Source organism: Armigeres subalbatus, chromosome 1 (genome assembly GCF_024139115.2).
Source record: "Armigeres subalbatus isolate Guangzhou_Male chromosome 1, GZ_Asu_2, whole genome shotgun sequence".
In the NCBI taxonomy this organism is placed as follows: Eukaryota; Metazoa; Arthropoda; class Insecta; order Diptera; family Culicidae; genus Armigeres; species Armigeres subalbatus.
In genome coordinates, this window is record NC_085139.1 from 147635415 (window position 1) to 147649038 (window position 13624).

Genomic DNA, 13624 nt, shown 5'->3' on the forward strand with positions numbered 1-13624 from the left:
TTTACTTACTTCCAATTTTTTGCAGTTATTCGTTTATTTATTTGCTCCTATCGCCCATATGCTGAAAGAATCCGACTTCCAAAACATTCGGCTTGAGAATGGCCTGAAAATGTGGCAAGGAATGTGGGAATATCGTGCGCCAAATGCACCCTGTTTCACTGCACCTGTAAAACCTAAGGCTCGAAATTTTCTCAACTCTGTGAGCACCACACCGTCAGTGGAAGTATTTTCTCCAAGTAATGCATATCAAATCAATATTCAATGTTTACTAGCCTGTCACCTGTGAACAATTTTACAGAAAAACCGGAATCCGCACATCAAGGAATCGATTCCCCACCCAGCATCTCATTCTCCGAAACCCCGAAACATGAGGACGAACTGTCCTACATATCATCGCCAAAAGATTCCGTGTTTCCCGAAACCATCCCCGAGGAGGCATCCAGTGTCGAAGAGGAACGAGTTGTCATATTTCAACTGCCTGTCGGCGGTAATTTGGCAGATTCGTCGTTCTACACCGCAGATGCTAGTCTGCTACATCAATCCACTAGTCGAAAGGGTGCCAAAGCTATGCCACTAGGCGCAAGAGAACGACCGGACAAAATTGCCACTAAATTCGATTTCGACCGCATCGATACGTACAGCGTGAGTATTTTGTTTTGAACGTGAAACATTCAGTGACTAGAGGCGACCAGTAGAGTCCAGCAAAGCGTAATTATAAAATGGACTCCTCAATCAGTGTTGAGAAATGACATTTCGGTGTCATGGAACTGCTATCGCTAATTTGCAAATAACTTTGTTCAAATGTTATTTACTATTCGGGATTACCGCCTATAACTTTGTCGAATTGATCATTATTGAATACAAACTGTGGAACATGAAAGCGAAATTACAAAAATGTCACGCCTTCTATTTATATTCTAGACAAAGTTATAGAATTCTTTAAGATGTTAACGTTTATATAAAATCCCGAATTGTAAATAACTTTTAAAAAGAAAAAAAACTTAGTCTCGTGACAACGAAATAACATTTCACAACACTGTCCTAAGTTATGAACTAGTCGAGCAAACTTTCTTTCGAGTGACTCCTGTAGGGTAAGACGGTATAATGCGCCCCACCTGGCCAAAACGCCCCCTTTGATTTCTAGAAAACTATAACTATTTAAGGGTCAAAATCAGTTGGTATCCATAAGTATTTGTAAACCCATCATACTATGTGAATGTGGAAGTATTTTTGTATTACACAATTAAAATAATAGCAAAATACAAAAAGTTATAGTTTTGATGTTACTTTTAATGTTTGTTTGCTCAACATTCTGGAGCGACTCTGGCATACTGTCCACAAAACTTGCACTGGAACACTCAGATGGGCAACAAAATAACTTTTCTCAGTGGTTAGTATGATATAAAATTGCTTCCATCTTCAAAAATGTAACGATTTTCGAAAACATGTTTCACTGGCCAGTGTAGGCAGGACGATATGCCCTTACCAACTAACTGGACACAAGCGCAGCGAGCCTGCAGCGGTTGCTTCCAAATTGTATGGAAAATATTGAAATGTAATTGACACCTGCTTAAATGAACCTATGTTGATTTTTTAATGTCAAGCGCATAAGGATTTGTAGTCTTTTTGTTATGGGATTGATAAAATACTAATGAAGGGCTTTAAAACGTCTTTGGTTAAGGTGGGGCGTTTTGCGGAGTTCAAAGTACGTACGATTTCCTGCCATGGTGCGTCTCCAAATTTTTGCGTTGTTCTGTTTTGATCCTAGGGTTGTCTAACCGGTAGTACCGAAACCGGTAATACCGGTATTACCGAGCAATTTTGAGTACCGAAAATACCGGTATTAGAGATGGAAAATACCGGTATTTTCGGTATTTTAAATTCTGCTCTCATAATCAGAAACTCACCGTGAAACAAACACTTACAACAATTCCATGCGTGCATGAATGAACCTTTGCACAAGTAAGCATCATTTACGACGTTGCTCCATTCTCTTTGCCATCTGTCAAATTGGCAATGACTTTTTTCTTCAATGAACATTGCTTACATCGTCCTGAATTTTTCCGCAATAAATGAAATTGTGAAGAAGGTACGAGCCGTAGTAGTTCTCTTCTGGAGATCATCTGTGAAAAACGATTTACTGCAAAAATATGTCCGTTCTGGATTCGAAAATAATTTGTATTACTGGCTGATACCAAGACACGTTGGAATAGCATGTGATCCATATACTCAAACGGTTCTATGAGTTGAAGGAGTCTGTTAAAAAAAAACTCTGATCGATTTGAAGCTTCAATTATAATTCAAATTCAATGGTGATGATTTTTGCCGATAGGTGAATTAATGCAAGCCCTCGAACCTGTTCAAGCTGTTGTGGAACTACGATCAGTGTACGCCGATTTTAAAGCTTTTTTGAATAATCCTACCGTAAAGCTATTGATAGAAAACGATTTTGAGATTTTATAAAAGACATAGAGATTAGATCTTGAAACGTCTAATCATTCCCAATTTGATCGTTGAAGCTGAAACAATGACCACATCTGAAGATCGGTACGAAGAAGATACCTATATGGATTATTTTTCGGGTTTATCAGTTAAAGAACAACTCGTGAAGAGACTTCAACAGATCAAAACTCTTGCGTTGTCGATGGCAACTACGTTGACACCAGGATTCTTGCAAGGAATGCGTAAAGAATTCTACTGCAGTATCCCCCCGCTTATCTGGACCTCGCTAATCCCACGACTCGTTAGTCCGGATCTCGCTTGGTCGGAAGTTTACGGATTAAAAAGTATCAACACTCATTTAAACACATTATGCTACCAGTTGTCAAATATGTGCTTCAGTTGAACATTGCTAAAAAAATCGTGGCGAGTTGGGAGACGAATCACTCAGTATGCCATGTTCACTTAAGTTTCACTTTGTCCAGCTCAACCAGCTTTGATTTTGACATTTGAAGTTTGTCAATCATTATTGTTTTTCACACAAAAGTCCAATTGAAAAGTCTTTCTTACATTTCTGAAATTTTTACAAATACCGGTATTTTACCGGTATTACCGGTATTGACTCCACAAAATACCGAATACCGGTATTTGTCAAAAATGACCAATACCGATCACCCTACTTGAGCCTCTTCCTATCATATACTTCAACTTCGACGTGTAGATAACTAGTCCAATCCGTTTAGCTTCGCTTTTCAGTCTGATGTAGGCTTCCTCCATCCTCTCAAAGTTACGTACCATAATATCAATATCGTCGGCGAAACCAAATAACTGGACGGATTTCCGTTTAGCTTCGCTTTTCAGTCTGATATAGCCTTCCTCCATCCTCTCAAAGTTACGTACCATAATATCAATATCGTCGGCGAAACCAAATAACTGGACGGATTTCGTAAAAATCGTACCACTCGTGTCAATCCCTGCCCTTCGTATTACTCCCCTCCTGATGTGTGGGCAGGTTTTATTCGCGGCATTTCTGCAATACCTGACGAACGGCGAACACCTGATCTGTGGCATAGCGTTCACCCATAAATCCCGCCTGGCACTGCCCCACGAACTCTCTTGCGATTGTTGTAAGCCCACAAACAAATATTGTAATAAAAGCTTGCAAAATTGTAAGGTCTTATATTTTTTTTGCATTTTCGCATAAGCCCAGTTCTTATACAGGTTTTGGTAGGTTTCTATAAAGAACTAGCTATATGTACCCGGCTTTGCGTGGGATAGAAAATCAATCGTTTATTTATTTATTATCAGACTAAGGCCGGAGTGGCCTGTGCTGCACATAAAAGTCTTCTCCATTCAGCTCGGTCCATGGCTGCACTTCGCCAACCACGCAGTCTGCGGAGGGTCCGCAAATCGTCCTCCACCTGATCGATCCACCTTACCCGCTGTGCACCTCGCCTTCTTGTTCCCGTCGGATCGTTGTCGAGAACCATTTTCACCGGATTACTGTCCGACATTCTGGCTACGTGCCCGGCCCACCGCAGTCTTCCGATTTTCGCGGTGTGAACGATGGATGGATCTCCCAACAGCTGATGCAACTCGTGGTTCATTCGCCTCCTCCACGTACCGTCCGCCATCTGCACCTCACCATAGATGGTACGCAACACTTTCCTTTCAAAAACTCCCAGTGCGCGTTGGTCCTCCACGAACATCGTCCAGGTCTCGTGTCCGTAGAGAACTACCGGTCTTATAAGCGTTTTGTAGATAGTCAGTTTGGTACGACGGCGAACTCTATTCGATCGGAGCGTCTTACGGAGTCCAAAGTACGTACGATTTCCAGCCACTATGCGTCTCCGAATTTCTCTGCTGGTATCGTTATCGGCGGTCACCAGTGAGCCCAAGTACACGAATTCTTCAACCACCTCGATTTCGTCACCACCGATAGAAACTCGTGGTGGGTGGCTTACATTGACCTCTCTTGAGCCTCTTCCTATCATGTACTTCGTCTTCGACGTGTTGATGACTAGTCCAATCCGTTTAGCTTCGCCTCTCAGTCTGATATAGGCTTCCTCCATCCTCTCAAAGTTACGTGCCATGATATAAATGTCGTCGGCGAAACCAAATAACTGGACGGACTTCGTAAAAATCGTACCACTCGTGTTAATCCCTGCCCTTCGTATTAGTCCTTCCAAAGCGATGTTGAATAGCAGACACGGGAGACCATCACCTTGCCGTAACCCTCTACGCGTCCCGTTACGCTGGGATATGGATACTCTGAAGTAGTGCGTAACGGTGTAAATCCGGTCATATCGCCAGGCTCGGTACAACACTGAAGCTGACAATATGACGTCCCTAACCCCGAATCCCAAGGTGTCAGGCGACCCGTGCTGAGGGGATGAATGGCCTGGGGGGTGAAACAATTAGCCAGGCAGTTAACGGAGCCTGTAATGCTGGGTAGACACTCTTCATGTTGCATTACGGAGTAAGATCTACCACACTGTGCTCTAGTTCTTACTATTCTTGTTAATACTTATGAGTGATGGTCCGAAGAGTATGGAACGACTATAATTTGCTTTTAGATGACCCATTTTTTGCTCCTTTTGGATGGAGTCAATGGAGTAAATTGTAAAAACGTAACTCAATCTTAGGCTGGTTTCGAAGCCGACGACATGAATCTCCAAGCTCCAGAGCGCTGATCAATTAGGAAAGAAGCGGATACGAATTTGGTGGATCTGCTGAACCCTCTGACTAATTAGAGCTCTGTGTAATGGTGAGATTCGTAAATGTCAAACGCAATGGAATCAGATCTCTATACAAAAACGAATTCGGATCTCATAAGAAGAAGCAAAAATATGTTTGAACTTCAGTACCGATGCATGGTCAAAATCAATATTATCCCACTTATTGTTGAGCCGAAACTGATTGAGGGGCGCGCCTTTGAGAGTTGGTATAAGCCATTTTTCGAAGGGTATAAATAGCGGTACCTTAATCTAAAGAGGCCTTACATTAAGCTTGAGAAATATATGAATAAAAAATGACTACTTCATTTCTTCTCAATAAAAATGGAGCAGAAAGACATCCCGAACAAAAAAAAAAACCCTCTACGCGTTTCGAAGGGACTCGAGAATGCCCCTGAAACTCGAACTACGCACATCACCCGATCCATCGTTGCCTTGATCAACCGTATCAGTTTATCCGGAAATCCGTTTTCGTGCATTAGCTGCCATAGCTGGTCCTGATCGATTGTATCATATGCGGCTTTGAAGTCGATAAATAGATGATGTGCGGGCACGTTGTATTCGCGGCATTTCTGCAATACCTGACGTATGGCGAACACCTGGTCTGTGGTAGAGCGTTCACCCATAAATCCCGCCTGGTACTGCCTCACGAACTCTCTTGCAATTGGTGTAGGTCGGCGGCATAAAATTTGGGAAAGTACTTTGTAGGCGGCGTTCAGCAATGTGATTGCGCGGTAGTTGCTACAATCCAGCTTATCGCCTTTTTTGTAGATGGGACACACGACACCTTCCATCCACTCCTGCGGCAGAACCTCATCCTCCCAAACCTTGGTAATCACTCAGTGCAGCGCTCTAGCCAGTGCTTCACCACCGTGTTTAAACAGCTCTCCTGGTAGTTGGTCAACTCCAGGGGCTTTGTTGTTTTTCAGCCGGCCGACCCCCTCCTGGATTTCCTGGAGATTCGGAGCCGGAAGTCGCATGTCCTGCGCGCGTGCTCCTAGGTTCATTACCATACCGCCACCGTTGTCTGCCATATCGCCATTCAGGTGCTCTTCGTAGTGCTGCCGCCACCTTTGGATCACCTCACGCTCGTTTGTAAGAAGGTTCCCGTTTATGTCCTTACACATATCGGGCTGTGGCACGTGGCCCTTACGTGAACGGTTCAACTTCTCATAGAACTTTCGTGCGTTATTAGCGCGGTACAGTTCCTCCGTCTCTTCACGGTCTCGATCTTCCTGCTGGCGCTTTTCCTCCGGAAAATCGAGTCTGTTCCGCGCCCGTTTGTATCGTGCCTCGTTCGCCCTCGTGCGGTGTTGCAGCAATCTCGCCCATGCTGCATTCTCCTCTTCTACTAACTGCTCACATTCGCCGTCATACCAGTCGTTTCTCTGATCCGGAACCACCGTGCCTAGTGCAGCGGTTGCGGTGCTTCCAATGGCGGATCGAATATCTCTCCAGCAATCTTCAAGAGATGCTGCGCCTAGCTGCTCTTCCGTTGGGAGTGCCACTTCCAGCTGCTGCGCGTAGTCTTGGGCTACTCTGCCTTCTTGTAGCTGCCCAATGTTTAGCCGCGGCGGACGACTCCGACGCGTGTTGATCACCGTCGAGAGTTTTGAGCGCAGACATACTGCAACGAGGTAGATGGTCGGATTCAATATTCGCACTGCAGGTAAGTGCGTACATTCGTGATGTCGGAGAAGAATTTACCGTCGATTAGAACGTGGTCGATTTGGTTTTCCGTTACCGATTAGGTGATTTCCATGTGGCCTTGTGGATATTCTTGCGGGGAAGAAAGTGCTTCGGACTACCATTCCGCGGGAGGCTGCAAAGTTTATGCATCGTTGGCCAATGTCGTTCGATACGGTATGCAGACTATCCGGTCCGATGACCGGTCTATACATTTCCTCCCTTCCTACCTGAGCGTTCATGTCACCGATGATGATTTTGACGTCCCGCAGTGGGCATCCATCGTATGTCTGCTCCAACTGCGCATAGAACGCTTCTTTCTCGTCGTCGGATCTCCCTTCGTGTGGGCAGTGCACGTTGATCATGCTATAGTTGAAGAAACGGCCTTTTATCCTCAGCTTGCACATCCTTGCGTTGATTGGCTGCCACCCAATCACGCGTTGGCGCATCTTTCCCAGCACTATGAAGCCGGTTCCCAGCTCGTTGGTGGTGCCACAGCTTTGGTAGAAGGTAGCCGCTCGATACCCGCTTTTCCACACTTTCTGTCATATCCAGCAGATTTCCTGCAGCGCTACGACATCGAAGTTGCGGGGATGTAATTCATCGTAGATTATCCTGTCGCAACCTGCGAAGCCTAGCGACTTGCAGTTCCATGTTCCAAGCTTCCAATCGTGATACTTTATTCGTCGCCCAGGTCGTTGCCAATTGTATCGAGTCGTATTATCTTCTATGGCGTTCGTAATGGTTGATTTTAAAGGCGGCTTATTGGGCCTGCGGAAACCTGCTGTCTCATCGGAGGGCCGTCGTGTCAGGGCTGTTTAGCGTCCACCTAACACCAGGACTTGGGCTTGAGCACTTTGAGCGGCACACGGTCGCTTTGGCGGAGCCTACAGCTTTGGTAGAAGGTAGCCGGTAGCTTTTTATAGAGGTTTAACAGGGCCCACTGTCAAACCCCACCACATCCTAGGCAGGCGCCACAACTCGCAGATGGCCTGGGGAGGGATCGCCAAGCCCTTGGACATAGTCCCTGCTGCCCCGTTAGGCATAAAATGACCCAAAGAACAGCCTATGACATAAAGAAGGCAGAATCATGCCAAACGTCCATTATGCCTAACGTCCGTTATGCCTAACGTCCATTATGCCTAACGTACTTATGCCTAACGTCCTTATGCCTAACGTCCTTATGCCTAACGTACTTATGCCTAACGTCGCGGACCCCTTTTGAGTCACCTAGTTTTCAGAACCATAAAAAGGGGGAAGATGCGGAGGGGAGGGTTTGCATTTACATAAAAGTATAACTATTCCCATTCGATTCCGTACGAATATCAGGTGAAACCTGGTAGAGCATTGATGACGTTTACCTTATTTATGTAAGATTTTAATGTAACCATCTCGTGGTCAGCGCATATAGATTCACGAGCTGTTAAAAAATGCCGGTGTGCATTCCATGTCAATCTAGTTGAAGTCAGAAGGACACACAAGTCATAAATGGAATTTCCAGGGGATCTAATAAACAACCCACTATATAGCAGGAGTCACTTGTTTGTTTTCAAAAGAAAGTGAACATGTATTTTTTAATCAATACAGCGAGGCGACGACTCCAAGCCCAAAACAAGTTCTTCCACTGAGCGAGAGTCACTCGAGACTGATCCGAAATCACCACAATGTCCAAAGGGAGACGTTGCGGCAGCTACATTTCTTGATGTAGCCGTACTGCGATGTTTGTTTATATCCCACTGGCAAGAGGATGGAGTTTATTGGAGCTTACACTACTTGAACAACAGGTTTGTTATTCTTTAGGTTATTATTTAAACAATCTGATCTTGATATGCTGAATTTCAAAAGACTACGAGATATTAGCGAGGAAACATCAATACCACCTTCGCAGCCAAGACGGCGATCCAACTCACTGCCGATCCCTCAGATAGAAATTTCGTTATACCAAGGGCCAAACAGTAGCAACCGCGATAGCCCTAGCACGGGATCGATCAACAAAGACTACATAGAGGTACCTGAACCACCGATCAGTTCACTTCTCATCGACTCACCTTATCATGAGACGAAGCCGTCCAACGACGAACAAAGTACCCCAACAGCGGAACGTAAAGGAAGCGAGAAGAAACGACGTGTTAAAATGGCCGACTTACGAACACTGATTGAGACGCGAATTCTGTCCAAGTCCGACCGAGGACTGGAGAAAATTGGACTCGACGTTACACCTAATGGGAAACGACTACAACATTTGGTACGTTTTTAGCACCTACAATGGACATCTATTCATGCTGAGCGAACACTCCACTCATATAGTTTTTAGTAGACTCATACAGTAACTATTTTGCGTTCAACAGGATTCTCATCGCAGCTTAGATACCGGAGAAAAACAACTTTCTAGGTCTGCATCTATGATCTCTCGGGCTTCTTCAACAAACCTTGTCAAAGGAAAAAGCATGCCCAGTCTGAGGTAAGCTACCGTATTTCAGTTTAGGTTTATATCTAGGTACATCCGATGAAACTAATATACTAAAGCACTCACGCGCAATTCTCTACTATTGTATCTTTTTCGACTTGAACTACAAAATCTATTCGAACAAATTCTAATGGTATCAACTCAACTATGTCTAATACAATGCTTTTGATATGATACAAATATACCAGCTGTCTTCTAGATAGCGGGTAAGTTTCTGCAGTTTTCCCCTAATATCAACTTCCTTCTTGCACTATCTGTCATTAACACCCACTTCACTAACAAAAATCCTTCCAATTCGAAATGATTGATGAATGTGCCAAAATTCGCCAGACCCCAATTCAATCCACCCATTTTACCTTACTAGTAACCAATGTGTTTCTTGAAAATTAAATTCAAACCCTTCGTGTTACCCCGTCTTTGTGCTATTGATTTCAATTACTCTTGTACTGAAAGATTCCACAGGTACGTCGAACCTCCGAAGGTTATAAGAAATCCACCGCCACCGGTCAATCCACGTCCTGTTCAACCAACATCGCGTTACCCAATCATCACCGTTACCGAACATACACCGACGCCGTCACCGGATTATCTCAAACGACAGGTTAGTAACCGTCCAAATTTGCTTTATACACATCAATTATCGATGGATGTTGAAGTAATGTCCATTAGAACAACAACAACAACACCGAACTGATACGACTATTAAATGAATCACAATTATTATTCCTCAGGGATCGATAGATTCTCAGTTGGATGCGCTTAGCATCGGAGGTAGCACAGGAGTTTTCAAGAGCCAAATGCTAAGATCCCACACCGATTCACATATAGGTATTACCAAGGACATTATGATTTGTCATCACGGTACAAACCAACCGACAACACAATCCTACATTTCTCAACAGGTTATAACAGCGGAGCAGATGAGACCGAAGCGCCGGGCTCGAGTTTCTACATCACCAAGGAGGGCGGAATTGATTACGAAATTGTGCTCCTTGCGGTGCACTGTGTCTTCAAGCGGGACTCAAACATTTGCACTTTACGAGTGCTAGAAACGGGGCTGAATATATGTGAACTATTGTTGGATTTGGGCGTGCTGAAACTGGGTGAACATGCCCACACGTTGGCAATGGGTATCGTGAAGCGTGCCCTGCTACATCTAGGGTGTCCCCATGGCTGCAACGATGGTAAGTGGATGGCAGGCTTGTTCTACTCATTTTAACGTTTCTTTTCTGAAACGTGAAACGGTTGAAATTCTATGAGTGGAGCGTCTTAATTGTAATTTATCGCATTCCCTATGGAACCACAAATGACATCGAGCGTGCTGATCTAGCGGCTATCGTTTTTTTCAAATCTTTGTTTTAATTCCAGGCTTGCCATTATTTCTTCGTAGTGATATACAATTAAATGACACCTAAGCTAAAACAAATCAATCAAGCCTGTTATTAGCAATTGACACAGAGCGTTCATCAGGGAATCGCATGACTAAATACATTACACATTCTACTCACAGGAAACCGCGTGCCACCTGCCGAGGTTCTTCGCACCACGTGTCACTCTATTCTATCGCGCCTTCTACGGCAGGCACCGAAACTATCGAAAGCTTATCTTCGGAGCATGATAAGGACGACACAGCTGCACGAGCTAATTGAATTTTTCCATGCCTTCGTTGGCTTTTGTGTGGATCCCAGCTCGCTACTTTCACCGCTGAGTAAGTATATCACATTCCAACGAATAAAAATCCACCAAGACAAGCGTTAAAATTTCACACACCAACTATATCAAGGATTCATTTTGGTTACTCATCAGAGTCTTGCAACCATATAATTTTCAAAAGCGTTGTGATATGACACGAAAGTTAATATTTTCCGAAATGATTGTGACCCAGCCAGAAAAAAAATCTTCTCATTGAGGCTGAAATCTGTTTTATTTTATTGTATTCGGCCGCATGATACGCTTGTAGAGGTCAACGTACGCCCATTCTATTCTAGGATATGGAAATCAGCAACAATCGCCTGTTCTACTTTGCCCGTATTTGTATTACGTTGTTGAATATTTATCTACAAGTTAGAATTTAACTATGGAACGCACTCTTTATTAGAATAATTATCATTTTCACCCGTTTTCTGGTCTGTTCGCCCATGAGTTAATTCGTACCATTAGACGCCAAACCATTTGATTATGGGTAAATTATTGTTGCACGGTGACAATGAGAAAGCTTTTCCTTTGATCGATGTATACCAAATTATTATATTGGCTACTAGTAATTTATTCAGCAAACGAAGAAAGAAGAGGGTTAGAGATTGGAATTACAGACCCGTTAGCAAGGTTTCCAGCCGTCTTGATGACTCTCTGAAAGTTTTGCTCCCGTCTGCGCTACTTGACAGACTGTTTAGGCATTATCATAACTATTTTCAGCTCTGATTTATAGCTCGGCCATTTGAATCGATTACTGCCTATAAGCGCATGACAGTCCTATCTTCGCTGAATTTCCTATGCGATTGTGGGCTGTGGCCTAATAAAATTATAGTTATCGTTTTTTTGCGGTTATCGGTGATACTTAAATTTAGTAATTTAGGGTAAAACATCTTATCGTTGTGGTATGTCCTAATGTTGCGGTAGTGTAGTGGTAGTGTAAAAGAGTCCATTCTGGATAAAATAGCATTTAAAACAATTGTGGATACGCTAAAACTCTTTGAATTAACGACTAGAACAGCTTTTGTTTGACAAAATTTCGTTCAAAACTATGAAAAATCAACATTTTTCATTAAAAATTTGAATCTCTTGAGCCTATTATTGCGGCAGTGCTAAGGTCCTATTGTTGTGGTATCGATCTCCATAAAAATTACATGCAATACCGCAACAAACGTATTAACTGATGTGCCGATCGTTCTAAAATTTCTTGACTTATAATATTTTATGGAAATTAAGGATCTGACATGAAAAATTATTTTCAGGTGCAACAGAACGACCCCACAAAAAAACTTACGAATAAGATGTTAGGGTCATATTGACCCACAAATGTAAATGCTTATAGAATAGTCAAATTGTAACCGAATTACAAAAAAAGATATACTCATCAATATTGTGGCTATGTAGTGATACGCTGGTTCTAGAGACAATGGCCACTGGGAAACGACTTCCACGGGGACCTTATAGGTCATATAAAGGCAGCATAAAAATCACTCCATATATGTCTTCATAGATTCTCATAAAACAAGGATGTATGATCCATGATAGAGTTTCCGACTGACATGGCCACTCTTGGAACCTGCAAGGTGCCCCCGTAGAAGGAAAGGGAACCCGTAGAAGGGGACTTTTTCTCTTTTACACCAAAATATGCCGTGCGATGGCTCTTTCGTCGTTATTTTCCATCAAATGAATGGTTATACACTTGAAATCAAATATAGACCATATTGGCCACTCCTAGAACCTGTAAGTTGCTTCCAGGGAACCCGTAGAAGGGGACAATTCCATTTTTACATCAAAATGCGACAGCTTTTTCGTCGTGATTTTTCACCATATGAATGGTTATGCACTTGAAATCGATTAATAACCTCAATGGCCACTATTGGAACCTGCAGGGTGCCCCGGAAAACCCGTAGAAGGGGACATGTTCATTTTTACACCGTAATATGCCGTGCAGAAGTTCTTTCTTCATGATTTTTTATCAAATGGATGGTCATAATCATGAAATCGTATATCGACTATATTGGCCATTCCTGGAACCTAGAAGATCCCCGGGAAAAGAGGACATTTCCGTTTTTGGACCAAAATATGCCGTGCAATAGCTTTTTGGTCGAGATTATTTATCAAATAGATGGCTTTGCACTTGAAATAGATTATCTGTTTCCGAGCCTCTTGGAAGAAGTCTTCCAAGCCTCTTAAAAGGAGGCTTCCGAGCCTATTGAAAGTAAGTTTCTGAACCGCTTGAAAGAAGGCTTCCAATCCTTTCAGAAGGAAGCTTCCGAGCATCTTGAAAGTACGCTTCTCAGCACTTGAAAAGAGGCTTCCAAATAGAGTTTCCATTTCTCTGCCCTTTTTGCTGTCCCGGGATCCCGAGAATTTTCGATGTTTTTTTATTATACATTATTTTTTTGTTTTGAAAAAGTTCTTGACGTAGGACTACGTCTGTCTTTTGAATATTGGGGTACACTTTACGATTGCTAAAACCGGGGACCGTCACGAAAATATGATAGACTTTGAACTTTAATATCTCAGCCATTTCTCGTAGGATTTCCATTTTTGACCATTCAATCAAGGATGAGTTAACGCTTCTTTGTATTTATCTGAAAATATT

General features: G+C 43.1%; 1 protein-coding gene across 5 annotated transcripts in view; it reads left to right on the forward strand.

The window, feature by feature from the left end:
* Window positions 1-13624, forward strand: part of LOC134205222 (protein unc-80 homolog) — a 75888-nt gene that overhangs the window by 23992 nt on the left and 38272 nt on the right. For 3 of the 5 annotated variants that reach the window (XM_062680277.1, XM_062680278.1, XM_062680281.1), the window contains exons 7-16: window positions 26-236; window positions 299-642; window positions 8448-8644; window positions 8706-9105; window positions 9209-9321; window positions 9516-9533; window positions 9781-9928; window positions 10059-10155; window positions 10230-10511; window positions 10838-11035. In XM_062680277.1, the coding sequence (XP_062536261.1) occupies window positions 26-236; window positions 299-642; window positions 8448-8644; window positions 8706-9105; window positions 9209-9321; window positions 9516-9533; window positions 9781-9928; window positions 10059-10155; window positions 10230-10511; window positions 10838-11035 (2008 nt within the window). The remainder of the gene's footprint in view (window positions 1-25; window positions 237-298; window positions 643-8447; window positions 8645-8705; window positions 9106-9208; window positions 9322-9515; window positions 9534-9780; window positions 9929-10058; window positions 10156-10229; window positions 10512-10837; window positions 11036-13624) is intronic. The other 2 variants (XM_062680280.1, XM_062680282.1) reach the window with 1 other exon arrangement.